This window comes from Falco biarmicus, chromosome 14, assembly GCF_023638135.1.
Source record: "Falco biarmicus isolate bFalBia1 chromosome 14, bFalBia1.pri, whole genome shotgun sequence".
Lineage (NCBI taxonomy): Eukaryota > Metazoa > Chordata > Aves > Falconiformes > Falconidae > Falco > Falco biarmicus.
In genome coordinates this window covers 20,582,659-20,606,309 of record NC_079301.1, presented here as the reverse complement: position 1 = coordinate 20,606,309, position 23,651 = coordinate 20,582,659, and the positions used below count along the sequence as shown (strand labels likewise).

The window sequence follows — 23,651 nt, the reverse complement described above, 5'->3', positions numbered from 1 at the left end:
AACACTAGTTGTTGCACTAATGACAACATAAGAATACAGAAAGGGTTAAGTACAAAACCGTCATAAGGTAGACCAGGAAGAAGTTGTTTTTAAAAAAAAAAAAAAGACAAAGAACAATATGAGAAAACAGGGAACAAAATAAAAGAGCCATAGTAAAATAAAAAGCAAAGTGGTGCAAATGGAAGAACGTTTTTCAGAATCTGCAATGCAAATTACGAATAAATAGTAGTAGCCACATCTTTTTGTTATACAAAAATCAGGCTATCCTCGAACCAACACAAAAGTGGTTTAATCTGTAAGTACTGCAAGAACCTAAAGTGGAGAAAGTGGGAGTCAGAAAGAGAAAGGGGATCTTTCCCCTTTCTTACAAATCCTCATCTTACAAAATAAGGGAGGAAACACACGCACAAGAAACTGCTGTTGAGAAGCTGAGTGCCAAATAATGTGTATTTGCAATACTCAACTTACGAGCCAGCGTATGATCAACATCAAAAACGATGATGAGCTCTTACTGGTTTTGTTAGCTGGAAGTAGAGTACATACTCATGACTTCCTCATAAGTGTTAAGGCTTTAAAATCAAGCAGTACACAAGAGGAGGAAAACTACCATCCCTTGAACTTCTGGCTGAAACTGAACAGCACTTACGACCTACTCAAAATTAAGTCTAAAACTAGGTGGTGAAGACGCACAAACGCGACCCCAGAACAAACTTTATCCGAGGCTCAGTGCTTAAGCCACCGCGATGCCTCCCTTCCTTAACACTTTTGGATTGTGGAGCTATGTGCGACATCCGTGAGGGTCAAGCGACAGGGCGCCGCAGGCAGCTGGAGTATTTGTGGGTGGACTGTGTTGACGAGACCACTTGAGCTATCGATGAACTGAAAGCACACAAAGCCAACTATTTATCGGTCGCGTAACACGACGGCTGTCTGAACACCGACTTTGCTAGGGGTTTTTGTCAGCTTGCTTACTTCACGCAGCAAAACAGGAGCCGTCCGTAACAATTACCACGGCAGGAGCCCGCTCTTCAAGGGTAGCGGGCGGTGTTTGTAAACCAGCATGAAAACAGATCCTTCGCGGGGGGATCAGCGGGATCGGAAGATCTTTACTACAGCGCAAACACGTGGGGCGGGGGCGGACAAACGGAGGACACATCCCCGCGGCGCCCAGCGGCGGGAGCACGGCGGCCGATGGCGGCGGCCAACGGCGGCCCCGCCCCTCCAGGCCTTCCCGCCGAGCCGCGCCGGGACGGAGCAGCCCTGCCTAACTCAGCCCTACCGGCGGGCCCCGGCCCACCGAGCCCGGACAAGAGGGACGGGCGTGCCGCCGCGGGCCGAGCGCCGGGCCGCACCGAGCCCAGCCCGGGCGGTCGCCGCCTCCTGCCGCTGCCCGCCGCCTCGGGCCCGTCCCCGCCCCACCCCCGCCGGCGGGCCGCGCGGTGCAGCCGCGGAGGCCGCCCGCCAGCAGCGGCCGCCGCTCCCCCCGGCGCCTGGCAGGGGCGGACTCCGGGCCGTACCTCACAGGCTCTGCGGTCATGTCTCCGCCGCCGCTGCTCAGAGCAGCCGGCCAGGCCGGAACCGGGCTCAGGCGCTGAAGAGGGACAAAGCCGCTATGGCCACCATCGCAAGCCCCGCCGCCATCTTATCGGATCGAGGCAGAGGGAGACCTGCCTCCTGCCGCCTTCCTCCTTCGCCGACTCCCATTGGCTCCTTGCCGCCCCCAGCTATTTTCCAATTGGGCGGCTCCGACGGGGCCGGTTGCTAGGGTCGTTTACGTCACCGTCCCAACCTTCCGCGCTCCGATTGGCCGGAGCGACGGTTACATCACCGGCAGGGGCCTGGCGTCACGCACCGGCTCCCGTGACATCATTTCAAAACAAAGTGTATTGACGGCTCCGCCCGGCAGGGGGCTCCAGCCCACGGGCGCCCCCGCGGCCGCGGCAGCCCGGCCCCAGTCGCCCGCCCCACCTGAGAGCACCAGCGGCGGCACCTCCACACAGGCCAGGGCCGTGCTGCAGGGCCGGTGGGCCCGCTCTGCCACCGGGCCGGGGGCGCACACCAGCCTTAGAAACCTTTTCCCAAGCTTTTCCCGAATAAAAAGGGCGAGCGAGGTACAAGTGACACAATCACTTGGAGAATTACCGGCCTCGAATTAGTCGAAGAGTGCCCAGGCCGCACTGCCAGCTCCAGCTTCGCTTCAGCCCAGCAGGCCACGCTGCCAGCTCCAGCTTTGCTTTGGCCCAGCTTCGCCAAAACTTGAACCGAAAATCCTTCAGGTGAGGAAGGCCATGGCCAAGGTTTCTGTCAGTATGCCAAGGTGACTTTCCCCGCTTGCACCAGCAGCGCTGATGTCCCCGTCAGAGGTGTGAGAAGTGGAGGGGAGCAGGTCACTGCTGGGAGGAATGGCGTGAGACATGCTTGTGAGGGGCTGGCGGGGACCCTTCTCTTCCATCACCTGCCCAGAACGTGGCACCTGGTCCAGAGCCGGCACCACCTGGCACAGGTACCACTCACCCTATAGCAACCCGTTTAGAAAATTAATATATTATTTTTCTGCAGAAACAAAGTACCACCGCCTCGCCTGGCTTCATAAAAAAATGTGCAAAACATGAGGGAAAAAAAATTGTGAAGCCCTTGTCACCATAACTATAACTACTCCTTAATATATATTTCATTCTAAAAGGCAACAATAATAGAATGAACAGCACTTTGGCACTTCAGCATGTACAAGCTTACACATCCCAGGGAAATTCTACAAAATGGTCTAAACAATTTGCTTCAGAATTTAACATTTTACCAAAGAACTGCATCCTGCATTTGCTGAATTTTAGTAATACCAAACAGCAGATTCAATAACACCATCAGTATAATCAATTGTCAATACCACATTTTTGAAAGACCAAAGTGTTACCTGCCTTCTAGCTAAGTTTTAGAAGGAAAAAAGTAAATTCATGTAACTGTGACTGCTACAAATTGCATTAAAAAAATGTAAAAAGCCTTTTTTTTTTTTTTTTTGCCAGTGGACAGATGAATTAAACCAGAAGCATTACCTATTCTTAGCCCTGCATTAGTATTCCAATAATGTGATTAAATTAAGAAGACAAAACCTTTCTTTTCTTCTTCTAAAGGATTTAAGTCTGCTTTATGGACTAATATCCTACTGATTCAGAATAACCAATAGAAATATTTATTACTATTATTCTGCAATATATTTTCTTATACTATTTTGTTAGGAGATGGAAGGTATTTGAAAGCAGTTTAAGAAAAACAAATTTAAATTGCCCCCAATTCACAACTTATTGCACATGAAAAAGAAATCTTATTGTGAGAAGAGGTCAAGATAGAGTAAGAATGGCAATGTTTCCATGTCCAGTTACACCAGGACACAACAGCTGACACTAGTATGAGGTTGTCAAAAAACAGATTGTAGAAGTATAGTGAAACCTGCCTATGGACAGGTAACACATGCAGCTGCAGAGAAACGTCTTGCACATCTAGAAACATCTTGCACACCTAACATACCCACAGTTAAGTTTCCCCAGCACACAGGACCCCTTCCCCCCAGCTCTCTACTAACTGACTGCTGGCTGCTCCAACGTACCTGGAAGAATGAGGATTCAGAGCTTAGTTTGCAGGACAAACCAAGGGCCACTGTAGGGTCTCATCATACTGATTATTGTTTTTAATATAATGATAGTAATTAGTTTTCTTAAGTAGATATTAGCCTACTTTTAAGAAAAATGGCTGAAAGACATGTATAGTTATCAATCGAGAGTATTTTAATAACTTTATGTGCTCCTGACCTAGAAATACAAACTACATATACATCTCTTTCAGATTATTATCTGTGATAAAAGTAGCACAATTAATCCAGAACAATAAAACACTATGCTTAAATTCATTTTCTAGGAATGAGCTTTTAAATGGAATAGATTCTGTGCAATGAAACTCATTCTCTATTCATCAGACAAAAAGCATGATAAAAACTGAAAACAGATGACTGCCTACTCAAGAGCTTGGGTTTATTCTTTGTTTTGCTGTTATTCTACTCCCCTTAATGAAGTTCCAAGTGATGGTGTGGCACCAGTTGAGTAGTGGCTTGTATTTGATAATTAAACCTTTTCAGCATGAGAAAGCAGAAAACATCAAGGTCCAAAAGCGAAACAAAGTGCCAGTACTTTTCCAAATCCTTTGTGAGAACTGATTTCTCTCAGCAGATGGAAAGCACTTTCAAATTAAAAAAAAAATTATCTGATTTCAGTATAAGCTATTTGCTGTTATAGACTAGCTAATTTTTAAAAGAGACTATCAGAAACCATTGCTAACAAACCATGAAGGAACTCTACAGACCATTTTTCTCCCAACAAACTTCAGCTACAAGATACCACAACCTAGCATAATTTGATGTCACGTGCAGCATATCCCAACAAGCACAAATGCGTCAGGCCTCTGATTTTCTTCGGATGTTTCAAAAGTTTAGGAAGTTAAGCAACTGACCTTCTTCAGTACTTCTAAAACTTCTGCTTTGATTTGTCATGAATATAGACTAAGAATAAAAAAAAAAAATCAGTTATGCTTACTTTTAAACTTCTTTAACAAGGCACAGAATAGGTCTTGATGTACATTTAAGTTAGATGTCAAATAGTTGTGGCCATTTAGAAGCATCTGTGTTTTTATCCTAAAGCCTCTAGGCAGCCATCATCTCATCATATTCCCCAGTATCCCACTGCCTGCCAAAAGGTTTAATGTCTTCTTACCCTCACGTCAGAATGCATATTTATCATGTGATTGCATATGTCCACTCAGCCACAATGACATCACCTGCCATGGGATTAATTAAGATTATTTGCACAAGCACCAAGCCATACACAGCAGATGCAGAGCTGAGCCTGTTTTCCACCTAGTTGGAGGGTTAAGCAGTTCTGCCCCTGAAGAGCACGTACTTAGGAAGAATCTCTGTTAAAAGCTTAACTGCAGAGAAAACTGCTAGGCACCACCATTAAGAGGCATGTTCTGTGCTGAACACTGGAATGGTTTGAAGACAGAAGCTTCCAGTAAATTGTAGACAACACAAACCATTACCTACATTAATCCAATTAAGATTTACTATCTTGCTTTGGCCTTAGCTCATCGAGCTCCTTAAATTACTACTAGCTATTATTCAAAAATATTTTAGAAACATACCACAGCCCCTTCTCAAAAGCAGAAAAAGCAGCAATCTTTGAGGCCAGCCACGTTAAAAAAAATACCCCACACAGTCCATTTTCAGCTAAAGAACATACCATTTCTTCCTTTTATTACAATAAGCGTTCTCTAAAGGTGAGCTTTTATAGTACTTCTGAGCTGTTTAATGACTCACTTGCTAAAGGAGATGGCCTCATCAAACTCCCAGTTTTTGCATACTGGTTCTTGAATGCATTACCTCATCCCACCTTTGTTCTATTGGTCCAGAACTGTACTATACTAACTAGTTAGCAAGATGCATGTGCCAATGGTCCCAAAAAATCACTCTGGTACCAATTACAGCTGGCCATTACCTCTCAACTGATGCACAACATAAGTCTTTCTAGAATTGCACCCTCTCTAAATCCGCTGCAGGTCCTTGCAAGCACTCAATCTTCTCTTGCTCCACTATCACGCCTGTTCCCTCCTCCATGCACTTCAGTTTCAGCCTAGAGAGCACAAAAAATGCTTACTTTTTTCCTACAGTTTTTGCATTTCATATGTCAGCATGGAAAAAGAGGAAAATCCAAAGCTCTCAGTATTTATACCACTGTAAGCAGAAAGCCAACACATCTCCACTATCCATCAGCAGGATGTGCAACTATTAGGCAATATATGATTATATGCTTTTTAGAGGGACAGAATAAAATATGCACCATGTCACAGAAATTGGAAACTAGACTGAGAATTTAAGAAAAAACCTGTTACTTATAGAATGAAACTGTAAGCAACTTTCACCTGCATGGCTAGTGACTGAAGTACAATCTAGAAGTTTATTGGAAGCATTGTACCAACAGGACAGGAAAATAGGCAACAGATACAACAATCCAGAGTTGTTCCAGGCTATCTGTAGTGCTAACTAGACTCCACCTCCAGAAACACTGTTAGTTAATCTGTCTAGGAACCCAGGAAGTCAAGATTTTCACCTCAGGACAGCTGTCAAAGACAGGTAAAAACCATGCAATTTTTATGCTACTACTTGGCTACATGAGAAGACATCTCATATTGTACATTTTGGGCTGTAATTTCCCTACATAAACACGTATGTGCTGCTAATCCAGTCTACTCAGCCATACTGAGATTATTCACTATATACAGACATTTTTATTAACACATTGAAGCAAGAGTGGAAGAAAAGAGGTTTGTTCTGTTTTATGTTCAAGTTCAAAAGACACAGGAGCAGGGATTAAACTAAAAAAATTTATTGAAACTTGTCCAAAATTCAGTCAGGCACACAATTTATCCATTCCACTAAGGCTTGTCGTTTTGTATAGCATAGAAAAAAAAATGCATTTCAACAAGTTGAAACACCAAACAACTAAATTAGTGAAGTTAAGGCACTTGAGATGTGTGTTAATTTAGCAAAATTGCATAAAAATAACATTCTACTTTGAATGATATAGTCCTTTCTGAGATTCAATCTAAAGCATCCAAATTCTGTAACCTCTTGAGACAGGGGAGATGAAGAAGCAAGAGGCAAAAGTCTCATCATATTTTCCTCTGACTAGTAACCTCCAAGGCCACCACAGCCTATGGAAGGAAGATTAGTGAATCAGGCTGCACAGATTTCCTATAGTACAGATGCTGAAATATACAACAGTTTGGGGTGAGGCACAATGTCTTCCACTCAGGAATCCTTAAGGCAAAGTATCTTTGTGAGATGAGAGAACAAAACAAGAGAGCAAAAAGCACATGCATTCAATTGTAAGGCTAACAAATCTCTGTTGGGGTAACAATATCTATCCTGGAATTAGATCTCTGCCCACTCCCATATCCTCCCCAAGGCTAAAAACTTGGGAGAAAATAAATGGAGAACACAGAAACTTACATAGTGACCAAAAATCTGGTATTTTTGAGAGTGTGAATGTTGGACAGTATAAGAACAATTTTTTCCAGCTCCAAGCCAACATTCACAATTTAAATGCTGCAGTTTCAGCATTTAGCAAAGGAAAGTTTTTAAATGAATAACTGAATTAATAACCCAGTTCCACTTGTTGAAAATTCTCCCTTCATCTGTGAAACAACCCCTTGCATCATACAGCAGTTCAGTATTCAAAAATGAGATACAGCTCTAGGATATGCACATTCCACACCACAATCTTAAGTATTCTCCAAGGGTTGCACACAGACTGAAGGAAAACATTTCTAGGTATATGAAGATGTTTTCTCAAACTTAAAAAGGCATGAGAGAAAAGCTATCGTCACCTGCTATTTATCACTTTATTTTCTGTTTGTGCATATTTGAGGGGGAAAAACCCACATGGTAAACAGATTATCCAATTGAACGTAAAGTACTGTTTCTAGTTAGCCTACAGAAATATAGTTCTAAGCATTAAGTTCTGAATTTCACTAGAAGGAGAGTTGTTTAAGAAGATGTAAAGCTTATGAAAGAGAGATTGCATCTTAATACTCTTGTGTCCTTCAGAGCAAATTGCTTGTTATATTTAAGGCACTACATGTCTTCTTTGGTTCAGTGTTTAACTATCTCATTCAGTGTAAAGAGGTAGCATGAACCATACGTATTCAGCTCTTCCATTCCATTACACACAATTTCAGTTGCCACCTTTCTGAAGGTACAGATTCTGGAATCCTTTAACTCATTAGGAAACTGCAGGAACAAAATAACATATATTATTAATTTTATAAGAAACAAAAGGTGTGCAACATTCCACTTAGCTTTCATATATGCCAAGAAAATCAGAATGAGAAACTGGGCCTGATGCAACTATGATGCAAGCAGCTGTGGGGAAGACACTTAAAATAAGTCTTCTAGTAATGCAAAAGCCAAGATAACCACATCTTAGCTACAAGAAGTTTAGCAGTAGTACATAAGACCATTGCATAGAACGGAATAAAAGCTGACTGGTTATTGAACAGGGACTAAGCTCAGCTCTCTTCTGGTCTTGAGAAAAGTCTTATGAAATAAGTTTTATTATTTAGATATTTTTAAATAAGAAATGACTTCTCACAGAAAGGAGATAATATCTGCCTATTTCCCACCAAATCAGATTTCAGAAAATAGGCCCTTTGCCTATTTTTCTGTTCTGGTTTATATTATTACCACACAGGGAAATACAAGTCAGCAGGAACAGATACATTTGTAAGCACACAGTCCACATAAAACCCCAGACTTCTAGTATCACTCTCAATCTTTAAGCCCTCAGTTCCATCTACCCACTTCCTTCAGAAAAGCCTATGGTGTTCTAGCTCTATTGCAATGCACAGGAAAATGACAACTATAACAGCACACACACACACACAAAAAAAAAAAGAACCCAAAACCCAGAAAACACATACCTGTATGGATAGCCATGGTATTTAGACCTGAAGACAGACAGCAACCAGCTGAAGAACAACACCACCAAGCCAATACCAGCAATACACATAACTGCAAGAGATGCAGAGTAAGATTCCAGTAATGTGGCAGCTGTCCACAAAAACACTGCAGTGACTGGGGTTTTCAAAAGCATTCTGTAACGCTTAGAGATTTGCTCAGAGGAGACCTCTGTTAAAGTCACTGAGAAGAACTAAATTAAGACCATTAAAAAAAAAAATCCTCCTGTAATTAATTTTTATACCACTGCTTCAAGAGCAAGTCTGTCCCTCCTCCTCTCCCTTAGTAGCAAAATGCTGCAAAGCACCTTTATATTTCCCCACCTCCCAAAAGGGCTTTGAGTTTATCTTGCAGTTTGCTAAGCAACTCCAAGTTCTCCCAAAAAAAACGATTCACTTCTGCTTAGAATTGGGAAGTGTACAAAAACCCACAGGCAAAAGCCTTTCTATTAAAGAGCATATAAAAAATCTTTACTGAATATGCCTTCTCTTAAGAGAGAAAAGTATTAGTACTTACTTTTTCTTTTCCCCACATCCATGTGAGAAGTAGCAGCTTCGTGGAGAAGTACCATTCCTAAAGTAACACCACCATCTATGAACGCTGTTTAAGGCTAAATCAACAAAATACAATAGACTCAACGCAATATACTCCTTCCTAATCTTGTAAATTCAGCTCCATACCTGGGGCATTAAAACTCACTGGAAAAATTAAAGGCTTCCCAGGCAAACCAGCAACTACAGGTGGGAAAAACAGCAACTGAAAGGCATTCATAATGTCAACTTTCAAAAGAAAATATATACAAAGTTTAAAAATATAAACTGGAAGATACGGTAGGCCTTCACACAAAATTAAAAACATGCATTTATTATCTCAGCTTGTAATGAAACAGCATTTCTTACCAGAGAGCTCAGTCCACTCCTACTACTGTTCTACTCCACTGGAAAATCCCAAAAGGAATTAAACTTCTGCATTTTGCTCCACTAACAGAATGAATAAAATGCATGAAATATTTAATCTAACAAAGTATCCTTCAAGTAGCAGTATTTCAGTCTTTTCTAGTTCTTCAATTAAGAAAAAAATAAATTACCGTTTGTAAAATTAAGGAAGCACAGACAACTCAGCCTGACATCTGCAAAGAATGAATCCTAGCAAAGCAAAATAGTGGATCCAGTGGAACAAAAGACAAGAGTTCCCTCAGATTTCATTCCATTTCACTATAGATGTTCAGTCCCAATCCTCCTCTTGAAATGAGACATACTTATTGTTGACTGTAATGGGACTGTTAGGAAATCTTTCCATTTCAGATGCAGTCTGCCTTCAGCACAAGAGGAAACTGACTTCAGCCTACAGGAACCTTGCCAGCTTCTACCATTTTAAATGTCTCCAGCAACTGGTAGATTGGGTCCATAACATGGATAGCAATAATACAAACATCAACAAAAAGTTTCTAGGTTGAATTTGACCGAGTGTGTCAGAAGTACAGTAATAATTAGAAAAAAGGTCAGAAGTTCCCCTCCAAATGGATGGTTTAAGTTAAAAAAAATTTTGATAATGAATACACAGCAAGAGAGTAAAGTTCTTTTAGCACTAGCATATTTAAACATCAATTGCTTACTTTCTATTATTTTACTACAAAAACTCCGGTGTGTTGCTTGCTGAAATTAGAATTTTGAGCAGATAAAACAAGAGAAAAGGGAGAAATTGGCAGAAGTCATTCTGTTAAAGAACACTGCTGCTGCCAACGACTTGTTAATCACTGTCAAGCACTGAAGAGGATGGGTACTTTGAATGAAGTTTTGAAATTATGTCCCTGTAGTAAGTCTGCTATTCTGTATATTTGTGTAGTATAAAATGTAAGCAATTTGAGACTGTGAAGCTGAAAGAAAAAAGGTATTATAAATAAAATATATAAATCCTGAATATAAAGGACAAAAGTATGCACAGGCTAACACAGATAACGGAACAAGGAAGAAATGCTCGAGTGAGATACGACTAAAGTTACAGATGATGGATCAAAAACATACAATGCGAGAACAAAAGGAAAGAACAGGAATTTTGTTCTTATGACTCTAAAGAAACATTTTTATACAAATGAGAATGGTAAAAACTCTTAACCTGCAAGTTTCTGCTTGCCTTTCTTGATGGCATAATACTGGCATGGAAAAATCATGAATTGTTAGCATGAACAAGTGGTGAGAATAAAAGTAAAGAAGGTAAGCAAAGAAATAAAAGAAGAAAGATCAGTAACAGAGGAAGGAATTCAACACCAAAGCACGAACTAAGTGAGACCGGAAAAGATGGAGACACGCACAGAGGAACAGAGGCTATCCTGAAGAACCTTGTTATTCCACAAAGATCCACACCTTCAACACTATCCAATTCAGTCATTATGCAAGGAAGGCAGCAGTGAGAAAGCAGTAAGTATTTTTCTATTCAACTTAGAGATCACCGGCATAGGAAAAGCGTAAGTTGTCATTACAGAAAGGCTCTACAAGCTTCTGCATCAGTATTAGGTGACAGTTAGAAACCTTGAGAAAGTACCCCAATAGAAAAGGCAGCCAACAGAAAACTCATCACCAACCACATGCTTCTCAGCAGGAAGGATACTAAACAGAAGAACAATGTGTGTTTCTGCCACAAACTGGGCCTGACTGCTCCCATGGATATAGTTCTGTAAGAGACAAAGAGTAATTGATTTTAATACTGGAGTCAACTTTGGCATGATTAACAGCAGCTATGGAGCTTGAAATGAAGTTTTTGCACTGCCTCTTTCAGGAGACCAAACAAAGTTGGAGCATGAACAATTTCATCAGTTGATCACCAATTTTGGGGGGGAGGTGTCAGCATCAAAAATCCTTCTATTAACATGCACAATCAGCCCAATGTACCGTTCAGATTATAGCAAGTGCTGCTACACCCTTCATGGTCCAGATCCCCTGTTCAGCAATAATTACCTGAATTACCATAATTACGCTCTCCTGCGCCCACTGTGATCCAAGTCTGATCCACACCCTGACTTTCTTAGGTTACATACACTGCTCCTCAGCTTGGAACTCTTCAATCTACATGTGAACCCTACTCACTTGGCTCCAGAACCAAGCCTCTGATATCTTTTTCATGGCACACCAGGAAAAGAAACATCACTACCAATACCACTGAAGCTTTATTTGCCAGTCTCAAAAAGGCTTAGGAATGATGTAAAGAGGAAACAAAAGGAAGCATTTTCAAGAAAGCATTTAAAATATGAGAACTTTGACTCAGTAAGTCAACTCAGTTTTATTTACATTAGTAGTTTACTAACCAACTAGGTTAACAGAAAATTTGAGATTTGTGAAGGAATACCATTTTTTAATCCCTTATGGGAAGCTCTACATCACTATGGTTGTGATGTTATATCTAAGTAGAAAGATAAAGTTTGATAAGCAGATCCAGAGGGCCTGACCCACCTAACCAGGCATGAGAAGACATTTCACCAAGTTAATTCCCTTCTGAATAAAGTATGTGAGAAAAGCCAATATGTGACATGTAAGCACCTGAAGAGATGCAATGCTGTCAATACATTCTGACTACTTTTACATTCTCATTCTGTATTATGTACAGAGCACTGTATTCCAAGTGATGTTAAAACTTTTTTCCTCCCTCAGAAATGAGATTTCCTAAGTCAAAGATCACTAGACATTAATCTACCTCAAAAACCTCAGAAAGATGTTTTTTATATGTAAGTCATTAGATGGGTGTATAAGATTAAAAAAAAAAGAGCAGGTTAAACATGAAAATGCCAGGCTCAGAAACAAGACTGTTTAGCATGTAATACTCAACATAAACACCTTTATTTTGCTGTTAGTAATTCAGAACTATCATGTCTCTTTACCAATAGAGGATAACAAGACAGGAAAGCAAACATCACAGGTAAATAAATGCTGAAAAGAAAACATGAAAACAAACAGGAATAGTTAAAAGATGCATAGGGAGTCACAGAAATGGAAGAGATCAGGTAATTTAAAATAACCTACCCTCAGAATCTAAGCAAAAGAGCATTGTCATGCTTCCTCCAAAATGTATCCCTTTTTTTACATTTTGGAGAGATGGAAGGAATGCTTACCTTCGGTTCTGAACCAATGCGGAGCCCCCCCCAACCAAAAAACTTCGCAAATAGCTTTGGTTACTCTGTATGCTATCCTCTTTACCTTAGGGCATTATTTTAGTACCTTCTTAGCTTTCTGTGATTACCAGAATAATCGAAGTTTCCACACACAAAAAGACCTTGAACTCTCTAGGTATTAACACAACAAAAATAAACTCCAGGGTAACTCTCTGGAACTAGTCTGTCCCCTTTCCAGCTGAGTACCATCCATATGACTGATGCCTAATGCTTTATCGCATGGAGCCGTTTCCAACAAGAAACTGAAGGTGCTGCTAGGTAGTAAATGTATCTTAGTATTTCTCATCTGATTAAGAACTGCATTTTCTATTCTATCTTTTAAAAGCTTAGTACTGAGCACAGAAAGCAATACACTTAGGAAACCCTTAAGCATCTGTCCTTAGTCTTAGAAGATCACAGAACTAACACCACCATTCTTATGGAATTAATGAATTATCGAAGAGAAGATGGTAGGAATGACCTTCCTGTTCTAGGTAACGGGTGAAATCGCCCCACAGCAATTACAGAACAGAGCACTTTGGTTTAAGAGCAGTATTTTGTGATGGTTTTAGCACTAAAGCAGGAGTTTGCTAACAGAGTTTCTTCCTTGTATTTCAGCCAAGAGAAGGATAAAGCTAATTGGAAGAAAATTTAAATTTGACTGGAGCTCTCACATTCCTTCTGTTTCACACAAAACCAAACCCCTCTTTCACAACCATATTTTAAGAGAAGACAGATCCTCTCTGAACTAATCAACAGCTCTCTACTTCGCCTTGCTCACTGCAGGAGAGGTTAGCCTCACTGACAGACAAAGAAAGAAGCCAAGAACAGAATCTGCTCTCTGATTTGCTTCTTTTAGTATCAGCCTTATTTTGCAGAAATAAAACAAATGTAGAAAATAAAACTAAGAAAAGACTTACCACTTGTCCTGTATGGGGATTCTTATGAGCATAGGGTGGACCTCTAATGTGGTTCCACATCTGGCCTGATGTCATTGCTAACACAAAACACTGAAAAGGAAAGAAGAAACACTATTTAATAAGGACTTTCTTCCTATTATTTTTTACCCAATTTCTTTTTAATTTTGTACCCAGAAGCACTGGTTTAGAACACAATCTTAGGCTAGGCATTGTCCTACCTTTTATTTGTATAAAAGGCATCTAATCAAGCGTTACCTGAGTTGAAAAGACCAAGATTAAGTAATATTATCAGACTACCAAAATGTAAACCTAAATGCACCTCATTTGCCTCTACCAGGCTTATGCATCTTTAAGTACAAAAGCTTTTAAAGACTTGATTTGCTACAAAACCTACAACAACAGGCAGACAAGAGTTATAACAACTCACCAAAGCAGCAAATGCCCAGCCAGTTTTGTTATACAGAAAATCCAGATTGCTTCCACGCAAATATACAAGGCCTCCGATGACAGCCAGCAGCAGTCCTAGCATCAACGGTCCAGCATAGTTTGGTGGCCTTATCACACGAATCTGAACACAGGATATTTAAAATTATTTTCCCTCAGTGGGATTACACATTGTATCTGCACTGCTGCTAACAACATCCACAATATATTAGAGTGGGTTAATAGATTTTCTACATAATAGATCTGACTTGGAAAGTAATGCTTCTTCCCCTGCTACTGTAACTTCAGTTTTATACACCTTTACCCTACCTATTAATTTTCTCTTCCATAGGAAGAGAAAGAAGGAAATTAGTTTTACCATCTTATCAAATACAGAATTACACAAAATATTACAACACTGAATGGACATAAAACTTGATATATGCCCAAACATGTGCCCAAACTAGATTTTGTAGATGAGAACTATTTAGACTATGTGAGAGCAGATCATTAGCCACAGATCACAACTGACACATTTCACAGCTGGAATTCTGCAGTAAGGGAGTGCTACAGAGGTGGTGGTGGGGAAAGTCTGTATATACTTACATTGACATCAGTTCTGTCAGCCACCCAACGAGCAAGCTGTTCAGCTGCAAAGCCACGCACCTGAAGTTCGTATGTGTCACCCCGTTTAGGCTTGCCTTTAGCAGGAAAGTTAATGAAGGTTGGAGCAGAATTCATGTTTAGCTGTATGCAGAAAATTCATAGAAGATGACAGCAGCATGAAAGTCTGTTTAGTAACACAATTCTAGACCATTTGCATCTTGCAACATCATCATTAAATCAATAAGAAAAACTGTTTAATACATAGATTTCATTGTCAGTAACTTAAAAAAAGTAAAAACAGAACACAGTAGCTTGCATTACTGTGTTTCATAAAAGTAATCAAGGTAGTCCTGCAGTTTCCCTTTTGCATTCCAGTTTTCTCCTTTTAGTACTGACGAATAATTTTTTTTAGCTCTGTCACTAGCAGAGCTGGATGTCTTATTAAAAAAAAATTTAAGCAGGCTTTTTTATTTTTAACACAATTGTGCATGCTTTCTGAAGTGACTGACATTTCTTTGTTAGCACTCAGATCTATAGCTACTGATTCAAAAGATTCAGACCAGGTAAGAGGACATTATGATAAGTAAATAAAAGTAGTTTACAAAATGCAGTTCTATCTTTTCCTAACACTGCTTTTCCCGTAGCATTTCAGGTTTTTTTTTAATGTTTCTTCTTTAACTACTACTTTTGGGAGAGAAATCTGGGAAATAGAAATATATACAATAATCTATGAAGACCATAGCTTCATGAATGAATTTTTCATGCAACACTATGGGAAAACTGATCAAGAGTAAAAGACATTCCTCTCCACTCCTCCAGTCCAAAAGCTTCCATTTAATAAAATATCATTGCCTAAATTGTGTAGCTTTTAAACAGAGACAAGTATCTCTTAAAAAAAAAGTTAAGATTTGCAAAACTATAATGAACTATTAATGTGATCTGCAATTGCAAGCATACATGGAAAGAACTCATACATCTAAAAAAAAAAATGGTTACATAAAGTTAACCAAAGACCGAAACATCCAGGTACTCAACAAGAAGTTAGCCCATACTGAAAGCCTAATCTAGCACACTCTAGTAATCTAAAAGTTGTAATAGCTGTTCCTAATGACATCGGTGCTTTCTATCTTGCCTCTTTGTGTATCATAGAAAAATTCAATTAAGAATTACACCGTGTTACTACAGGAGACAATCTCAGAAAAAAGTGTCAAAGAAGCCAGTTCACTCCTTGTACCTATTGCAGATTTGTTAGTTCTGTTAATATTACTGCCAACATGCTACTGTCCTCTGCTCTTGTCATTTCTTCTGAACAGCAGCTTTTAGCTTCTCAATTATTTCTTTAATCATTGTTACACTAAATTTTGTATACATCTTTACCTTCTTGCCCTCAGTCTCCAAAACCCAAGTTAAAAATAACGTTAAAAGAGAAAAAGAGAGACCTTACCATCTGAAATACATCTGAGCCTTCATCGAAATCTACCATAGCAAAAAAAATCTTATTGGTAAATGCACTGGAATATCGCCAGGAGTTTGCCAGAATCTGGTATTCCTCATCAGCTTGCCTGTAAAACACACAAAGTGAAACACTGTATCACATGTTTGTCCAGAGCAGAAGTTACAAAACAGCTGAGGGAGCTGTAGTCACCCCACCCCATTACTGATGCCTCCCACACAACCTGACATTAACTTTCTAGTTAAGTCCAGACAATCTTCTAACAATCAAGTGAAGCACTTGACACCACTGTTGGTTTTTTTTTTAAATGCAAGGGCAAGTTTTGTTGAGTCCATGAACACAAGCAGTGGTAATTTCTAATTGAAATGTGAAATGGAACCCAGCTGCTCATGATTTGCTAGACAACAAGATACCAAATCGAGTCCAGGTGTGCCCTCATTTCCATGTCAGAGGATGGGAAACCATTTAATTTCAAGTAACCAGGTATAAAAATAATCTTTACAGACCTCTGCCACCTCCAGATTAATACATGAAAGCCATAATATGGTTAAGGATCCAACATATTATAGTTGTAAATAAGCAAGTGCCAAACATATTAATTAACTTTTAGATTGCATGGCCAGCAGTAATTCTACAAACATTTCTCCAGCAGCTCATACCAGGAAAGTTGAGTTTTCACCCCATCTTTCTCCAGAAGCCTATCAGTGTGAACGCTGTTTCTGCAAAGCACTGATTATCTTAGGAGCGAGATAAATAATTAAGGACTATGTTATATTCTCACATACATATTACACATATTCCACACATTTAATTTCAAGTAAAATCCTGCTATAATGTGCCCAAATATAATCTTCCCACATAGGCAAAAAGCTTTATCCCAGTCTTAAATGTAGTTTCCTACAAAGCACGTGATGACTTTCAAGTTCTAATTTAGGACTAAATTAAGCCCGTACTTGCACACAACACACTGTCTGTGAGGCTGAAGAGCAGTGAACATCACAATCACCGAGTAATTTCTGGGCGGTGCCTTTACAAGGCGTCGAAATTTATCTCCATTCATTCGAATAACGGATCTTTTACTCGCCCACTCCATTAGCTGGTTCACTTTTTCTGACAACACCATCTGAAAATAAAGCCAGAAAAACACTTGGATTTTTGGTGGGTTTTTTCCTAGTCTCACAGTACACTCTTGAAGGTTTCTAGATGTGACATAACAAACATCTGCACCGTATTTCATAAGAACACTGCTCATGTTACGTGATACTTCATTAAGATTCTTGAAGGCATTTGCAGGTCCATTTGATAGTCAGGTTAATATTATTCTTTTACTTGAGCCGCTCAGTAATACACACACTTTGAGCTTAAGCACTTTGCCTTTAAGCACTTGGCTTTACACACGCTGGTGAAGACCCAAGACCATTCAGCTCACTAGTACTTTCTCATATTGCTAACTGCACAGATTTCTTTCAGGTGCACACCTCAAATCATGCCACAGCATTTGGTCAGTACCAAACATCGCTCTGTTTCCGATTTCAAAGCTCGGTGGCAGCGGAATCAGCACTAGTGATGGAAGCACCATGCGGGTGAGCTCCACCACCAATGGTCAGCATGGCCAGACAAACCTTGACGCAGCGTGTACCTGGGGAACAGGTGAGTGCTCGGCACTAAGCTCTTTTTAAAGCCAAGCCAACCAATTCTGCAACGTTATACAAAGAAGCGCTAGATAAGCGACAATCCCCCCCAGATGTTAATTTATCACAAACTACTTCTTACTAACACCTTCCTTCAGATGAGTACTTTAAGGTAAATAATGAACTAACTCTTCCGTGACTCCTACCTGCCTGAAGCCGTACAGAGCCCTCGGAGCCGGCTGTGTGGGACTACGTGACACCACCGAGGCCGGGCAGGCACCCACCCACCCCTCGCACTGCCGGGCCACCACGCTCCCGCAGCGCTTTCTACAACAATACGGGAAGAAGCTGCATTTAAACGCACTCAAAGGTACAAGGAAAAGGAGACCTGTAGGATTCTAAAGAGGCAGCCGCTCCGCTGGGCCCGCAGCCGCGGGCTGCCCCTCAGGGCCGCGGGGGCCTCAGGGCCGCGGGGGCCTCAAGCTGAGACCCGCGGGTGTCCCAAGCTGGGGCCCGCCCAGCCCCGCTCGGCGCTACACAGCCCCGCTCGGCACTGCACGACCCCGGCACGACACGGCAGAGCCCGGCGGCACCTCACCTCCTTCCGCTTCTGCCCCGCGGCGCCCGGCCCGCTCCAGGCCAGCAGCAGCAGCAGCGCCAGCACCGGCACCGCCGCCATGGCCGCCCCGCGCCCCATTGGCCGGCCCCGCCCGACCGGCAGCGCGGTCCCGCCCACTCGCTTCCTATTGGCGGAAGCGCCGGCCCGCCACTCGCTGACGGCTTTCTATTCGCTGAAGCTCTGTCCAGCACGGGCTGCCGCTAGCCCATAGGAGCGCGGCAAGCTGGAGCCGTGCGATTCGTGAAACGTGGAGGGAAGGCGGGCCGTGCCGCGCGGCGGCGGCCGGGTCCCCTGGAGATGGGGGCGCCGCAGTTTGGGGGGTGCCCCCTTCTCTGCCCTGCTGCAGCAGCCCCTTACCTTCAGGGTACGCCCGGGCTTTCCTCAGCACCTGCGGCTCTTTAAACGCTGCAAACTGCTGCGCAGCCGCAGTGTGCTTGGGCCGCCCGGGGTCCCGGGGGGCTGGCACAGCGGCGAGGGGCCCGGCCTTCACCTCGGTAAGCGCCAAGAAACCAGAAAAGGAATCTAGAATAAAACACCAAGGAGCTTAATTGGTAGCTCCCCAAAGTCATACGCTGGTTTATTTTTAAACACGCATGTATATTGCTGTCTTGTGAGTTAAGGAGATTATTAAAACCGCAAACGCCCTCGGGAAATCCTCTGCCGGTGTGCGATGAGTGAGGGACCCTCAAGTGTAATCCCACGCAAAGATGTGGGTTCACTCACGCTTCGTTTTGTATTCCTCTGTTCGAGGACGCGTACACTATGGAAATTATTTCCGGCTCCGCGAGCCTCGCTGCAACTTCTACTTGCACTAAAATCTGTGGCTTTAGATGTTCGGCGCATTTATTAATTAAATTCACACGGAAAAGGAAAAAATAAAAAAGTGGTGTCAGAAGTGGGATTCGAACCCACGCCTCCATACGGAGACCAGAATACCCAACCCGCCACGGGAAGGCGCGGAACGCCTTGAGTCTGGCGCCTTAGACCACTCGGCCATCCTGACACTGTGCTTGCAATCGCCGCCGGGAGGCTCTTACTGCTGTGCCCGGGCCGCGCCGCTTTCGCCAGCCCTCCGTGGGGAGTGTAAATTGGCGGGGAGCGCCTGCCTCTTACTCTACCCCTGCCGCAGCGCTCCCCCGGCTCTGGCCCAGCCGTACCGAGACGGCCCCTTTCCCCCGCCACGGCGGCTCCGCTACCCGCAGGGCTCCGCTCGGTGGCGCAGCGCGGCGGCGACTTCCGGCGCCACCATTTTGTTTTTCACCGCTCGCCAAGGGTACCCGCGTCCTGCCGGGCCCGCCGAACCGAGCCGTTTGTCGGCATGTTCCCTGTGGCGAGGGCTGCTCTCAGCCTCACCGGTAAGCACGGGGGAGTTTGTGGGGAGTAGGCGGTTTCCTCAGGGGTCTCCCGGCGGTTTCCTGCCTTCCCTGTGAGCACTGTCCCTGAACGGTCCCTGGGCTCGCTTCGTTCCCGGTGGAGGGTCGTGAGGGCGGCCGAGGGGCTGCGGGCGGCTCTCGCCGTCCTTCGTCTGCTGCTTTTGTTGTTGTTATTGTGCTTTGTTTTTCTCTGCCTCGTGTATTTCCTAGCAGCTTTTACCTGAGCTGACCTTGGGTTCCCTTCCTCGGTGCTTTTCCTCTTTGATAACTAAAGGTTCATCCAGGGCTTGTCACCTGAGGTGGCAGGGGTACTCGGTGACAGCCCTTAAGCTCAGGGCAGAGTGACCCCCTCGCTGACAGACCCCCTGGTGCCAGACCGGGCCTCTCACATCTGCTCCTGGTTCGTGAGGTGCTTAGCCCGAGGTACACACACCTAAAATAAACGTTTGGTAGATGTTCAAGCTTCTTTTTTTCTGTTTATCGACCCCTTATGCAGCCTCACAGAGCATGCTAGGGATGTAGTAGCATTATGGGTCTTGCCGTCATCTTCTCTAGTGTTTGGGTAAACGTGAACCATTGACCTGAAACTAAAAGATTGTATTTTATAATGTCTGTCTTTACACGCACATCGCTGTAAATTGCTGTTAATCAAAGCATCATCAAATGTTTTGTATGCAACTACTAAACAGCCTCGGTGTTCTGAAGCTGGTGGTTTGATTCTTCACTCTTGTCTTCTCCTTAATAAGTCTACCTTTTATATTGTATGTCATACGTTCTGTCACTAGCAGATATCCTCCTGTATTTCTTTCTCTTATTATTTACCTCATGCGAAGGCCCACAGTTATTTCCATTTCCTTCTCCAGCTCCCTCCCCTCCCTTCAAAAATCTTGAAGGAATGAGAAAGGTGTTTTACCCATACCCACAGTCTTCAACCCCTTAATTTGATGGTGAGCTTCATCCTGAAATGCTTATATTAGTTATGTGTACTGACAATAAAGGTATTTACATACGGAAATATGAAACTTTTAAGTACCAAATGAAATATTTTATTGGAGAAATAGTAGGACTCAAAAGTGTACTTGAATTTCCACACAGAGGGCCCAAAGAAAACATATTAATGACAAAAGGTAACTTGGAGGATTCTCTTACGGAGATTAGACTTCAGGAATAAATTTCTGGAGAGAAACTGGGAGAGCTGAAACAAAATGCAAGGCTTTCCATGTATCCTGTGTTTTGGAATCATTCCAAAGCTCTTTAAGTCCAAAAGATTAAATTTTTTTCAGCTTTTCTTGAAGTCTTTTACTCTTGCCTCTCTGTTGGTAGGAGATGGGGATTGTGGTTTGCATGTATATTTTGGTTGATTTCTGTACTTCTAATTCTCTTTAACATTCATTAGCTCGTGGCTTTCAGCGTACTGCCGTAAGACAAGCTCATCGCAAACATGAGCCTGACTTCCATGATAAATACGGAAACCTGGTACTCCTTGGTGGAACCGCAGTTTTTACAGCTGTCTGGGGATATGTAAGTCATTCTTTTTTTCACCACTCCATTGTGACTGTAGCTGTAAACGTGCAAACCATTACATTTCAGAAGAGCTTACTTGTTTGAAATAACTTATGTGATCAGAATTTAGGAGCTTTTTATGTAAGCGAACAGTAATGCAATAGAGATGAAGGGTGTGTTAGTTCATATACTGATTTATTACACATGTTTCTGGGTCAGTCTATTGCTCATTTTTAAAACCTAGTAGAAACACAAGTCTTTTACTGGGGATTTCTAAGCTATACACGTGGAGCTTTTAGCAGAAAAATTTCTAGGCAATAACAGTATCATGATGGGATTTTACATTACAGATTCTTTGTTCTAAAGCTAGATATTTTGAAATAGAAAATGGAAGTATTTAAGTATGAAATACAAATATTTCCACTTGCTTTATTAGAAGATGAACGAGATGTCATGTTCTAATACAAGAAATCTAAACATTAGAAATTGCTCTCTATCAGAAGGTGTCTTTGATTTCGGAGTTAATAATCCTGATTTTATCCTCCTACAGGTGTTAACACAAGCTGGAATTCAATGGGGCTTGTCACCTGTTGGCAGAATCACTCCAAAAGAATGGAGAGAGTAACAGCCTTTGCTTATAATGAACTGGTCTAAACTTTCACTGAAGAAATGATCATATAATGGCATTTGTTTCCTGATTACCACTTGTACGCGGTGGCATTCCTGCTCTAATAAACATACCTAGAAACCTGCCTGGCTCTTCTAGGTTTCATTTACATTCTGTGTCTGCTGAAGTATAAGAAGTACTGTAAAAATTCAATATAATTAAATCATGTTTTAGGTAGCCACAGTTGTTCCTGTCAAGGTCACTAATGGATAATGGACAAATCCAAAACGTGGTGGAGTTATCCAGCCAGCCAGATGCGTGTGCTTAAATGAACCTCCCGTGATCTTTGTAGTGGCAATGCATATCCCTTTACCTCTGACTTCTGTTGCACATCTAATGACAACGTTGAGATCCTGGTTTTTTCCACAGATGTATTTTTATGTCATGAATCGCTCTACAAATGTTGCTTCTCTCAGAGGCTTTTGAGAGTTGCAAAGAACTTGCTGTAGTTTTTGCATCAGAGAGAACTCCGCACAGTGTCCCAGTACTGCTGTTCACTGACACCAGAACACGACCTCTCTGATTAATTCCTGTGTAATTAAAATGTGTTAGGAAGGAGGTGGGTGTGTGTGGGCTCTGTAAACCTCCGAGGCCGTGTGAACCCCTGGAAACGAACACCTGCCCTCTGGGGCACCAGGGGGGTGTGCGATGGCCGCCTTTTGCCCCACCCCCGGTGACTAATCGCCACTCCGCTCCCGCCGGGTGCTGTTCCCGGGACGAACGCGGCGGCGCGCCCGGCAGGCACGGCCGGGGACCGGGGCCCAGGGGCGGGCAGGGCTGCGCGCCCCGCCCCCTCACGGGCCCTGCCGCCGCGTCACGTGAGCGGCGGGGCGGGGCCAGGCGCGGTCACGTGGCGGGCGGGGCGGGGCCGCCCGGCGGGGCGGCTGCATGGGGCAAAGTGCCAGGCGCGACCCCGCGCCGGGAGAGCCCGCCCGGAGCCTCCGGTGAGTGCGGGCGCGGCCCGGCTTCGGCCCCGCGCCGGGGGGGTCCTCCCGTCCCGACCGCGGGGTAGACGGAGCTGCTACATGGCCCTTCGGGGCCGCCCCTGCCTGGGCCGGTGCCACGGCGTCCCCTGGGCCGGCGGGGCGGACCGCCTCTGGCGGGGGCGGGCGGCCGCGCTACGTGTCCTCTCGGCGCGGCGGGCGGCAGCGGGCAGGGCCGTCGCCGGCGAGGGTCCGAGCCCAGAACGGCAGCTGCGCCCGGGCCGCCGCTCTGGCCGGCACCCCCGCTGCGGGTGTCTGGCGCTTCGGGGCGGGCGGGAAGGCGGCGGGGGCCCCCGGCGCTGGGGCAGCGCCTCCCGGGCGGCCGGGCCCTCGGCGCTCCGGAGCCCGTCGGCCTGAGGAGGGTTCCGTGGAGGGGTTCGCTGCGCTGCCGCCTCGCCCCGGGCCGGCTGCCCCCGCGCTGGGCGGGCCGGGGGCTGTGCGGCGAGGCTCACCGCGGGCACCCCCCCCGGGAGCTCCCTGTGCCCGGCGGTGGCTGGGTGTGCGCCCACCCGTGGGGCCGAGGGACCCTCCGCCGGTGGCGACCCCCGGGGGCAGGCTTTTAAGGCGCCTGGAGGGCAGGGACGCGGTGCCGCTCCCCGCGGGCCTGTCTGCCCCATCCTAGAGGCTTCACCGGCACCTCCGGGAGGGCTGGCTGAGCCTCTGGCCGCACGCCCCGCACAAGTGCGTTTTTCCAGTGTTTTCCTTTAAAAACACCGTGTAAATATTCTGGGAAAGGGGCAAGTAGGTCCCTGATGCTTTGGGGTGAAGCCTCAGG

The 23,651-nt window shown here is 44.0% G+C and overlaps 4 protein-coding genes and 1 non-coding gene across 7 annotated transcripts in view; 2 read left to right on the top strand and 3 right to left on the bottom strand.

Moving 5' to 3' along the window:
- Positions 1-1,685, bottom strand: part of ATRX (ATRX chromatin remodeler) — an 86,499-nt gene extending 84,814 nt beyond the window's left edge. For both annotated transcript variants that reach the window (XM_056360141.1, XM_056360142.1), the window contains exon 1: positions 1,518-1,685. In XM_056360141.1, the coding sequence (XP_056216116.1) occupies positions 1,518-1,537 (20 nt within the window). In that variant the 5' untranslated portion in view covers positions 1,538-1,685. The remainder of the gene's footprint in view (positions 1-1,517) is intronic.
- Positions 1,686-6,409: 4,724 nt separating this feature from the next.
- Positions 6,410-18,481, bottom strand: MAGT1 (magnesium transporter 1). The gene is made up of 10 exons (XM_056359897.1): positions 18,330-18,481; positions 17,054-17,223; positions 16,092-16,209; positions 14,648-14,788; positions 14,046-14,186; positions 13,619-13,708; positions 11,165-11,228; positions 9,074-9,148; positions 8,521-8,611; positions 6,410-7,831 (listed from the first exon to the last, which is right to left on the bottom strand). The coding sequence occupies exons 1-10, from the start codon at positions 18,426-18,428 to the stop codon at positions 7,816-7,818; spliced, it is 1,005 nt and encodes a 334-aa protein (XP_056215872.1). The 5' UTR covers positions 18,429-18,481; the 3' UTR covers positions 6,410-7,815.
- Positions 18,482-19,237: 756 nt separating this feature from the next.
- TRNAL-CAA (transfer RNA leucine (anticodon CAA)) lies at positions 19,238-19,353 on the bottom strand. The gene is made up of 2 exons: positions 19,316-19,353; positions 19,238-19,283 (listed from the first exon to the last, which is right to left on the bottom strand). It is a non-coding gene; the product is annotated as a tRNA-Leu (tRNA).
- Positions 19,354-19,554: 201 nt separating this feature from the next.
- On the top strand, positions 19,555-21,978 carry LOC130158936 (cytochrome c oxidase subunit 7B, mitochondrial). The gene is made up of 3 exons (XM_056360058.1): positions 19,555-19,705; positions 21,120-21,244; positions 21,777-21,978. The coding sequence occupies exons 1-3, from the start codon at positions 19,669-19,671 to the stop codon at positions 21,849-21,851; spliced, it is 237 nt and encodes a 78-aa protein (XP_056216033.1). The 5' UTR covers positions 19,555-19,668; the 3' UTR covers positions 21,852-21,978.
- A 754-nt stretch (positions 21,979-22,732) lies between these two features.
- Positions 22,733-23,651, top strand: part of ATP7A (ATPase copper transporting alpha) — a 30,821-nt gene continuing 29,902 nt past the window's right edge. For both annotated transcript variants that reach the window (XM_056359922.1, XM_056359921.1), the window contains exon 1: positions 22,733-22,837. The gene's annotated coding sequence lies outside the window, so the exon portion shown is untranslated. The remainder of the gene's footprint in view (positions 22,838-23,651) is intronic.

Coding starts and splice junctions, on each gene's coding strand:
- MAGT1 (XM_056359897.1), bottom strand. CDS start 18,428: ATGGGGCGCGGGGCGGCCATGGCGGCGGTGCCGGTGCTGGCGCTGCTG. Junction 16,210..17,053: donor AGACAGTGTGTTGTGTGCAA/GTACGGGCTTAA, acceptor TGTGTTTTACAG/GCAAGCTGATGAGGAATACC. Junction 13,709..14,045: donor GCTGGGCATTTGCTGCTTTG/GTGAGTTGTTAT, acceptor TTTCCTTTTCAG/TGTTTTGTGTTAGCAATGAC.
- LOC130158936 (XM_056360058.1), top strand. CDS start 19,669: ATGTTCCCTGTGGCGAGGGCTGCTCTCAGCCTCACCG. Junction 19,706..21,119: donor GGCTGCTCTCAGCCTCACCG/GTAAGCACGGGG, acceptor AACATTCATTAG/CTCGTGGCTTTCAGCGTACT. Junction 21,245..21,776: donor TTACAGCTGTCTGGGGATAT/GTAAGTCATTCT, acceptor ATCCTCCTACAG/GTGTTAACACAAGCTGGAAT.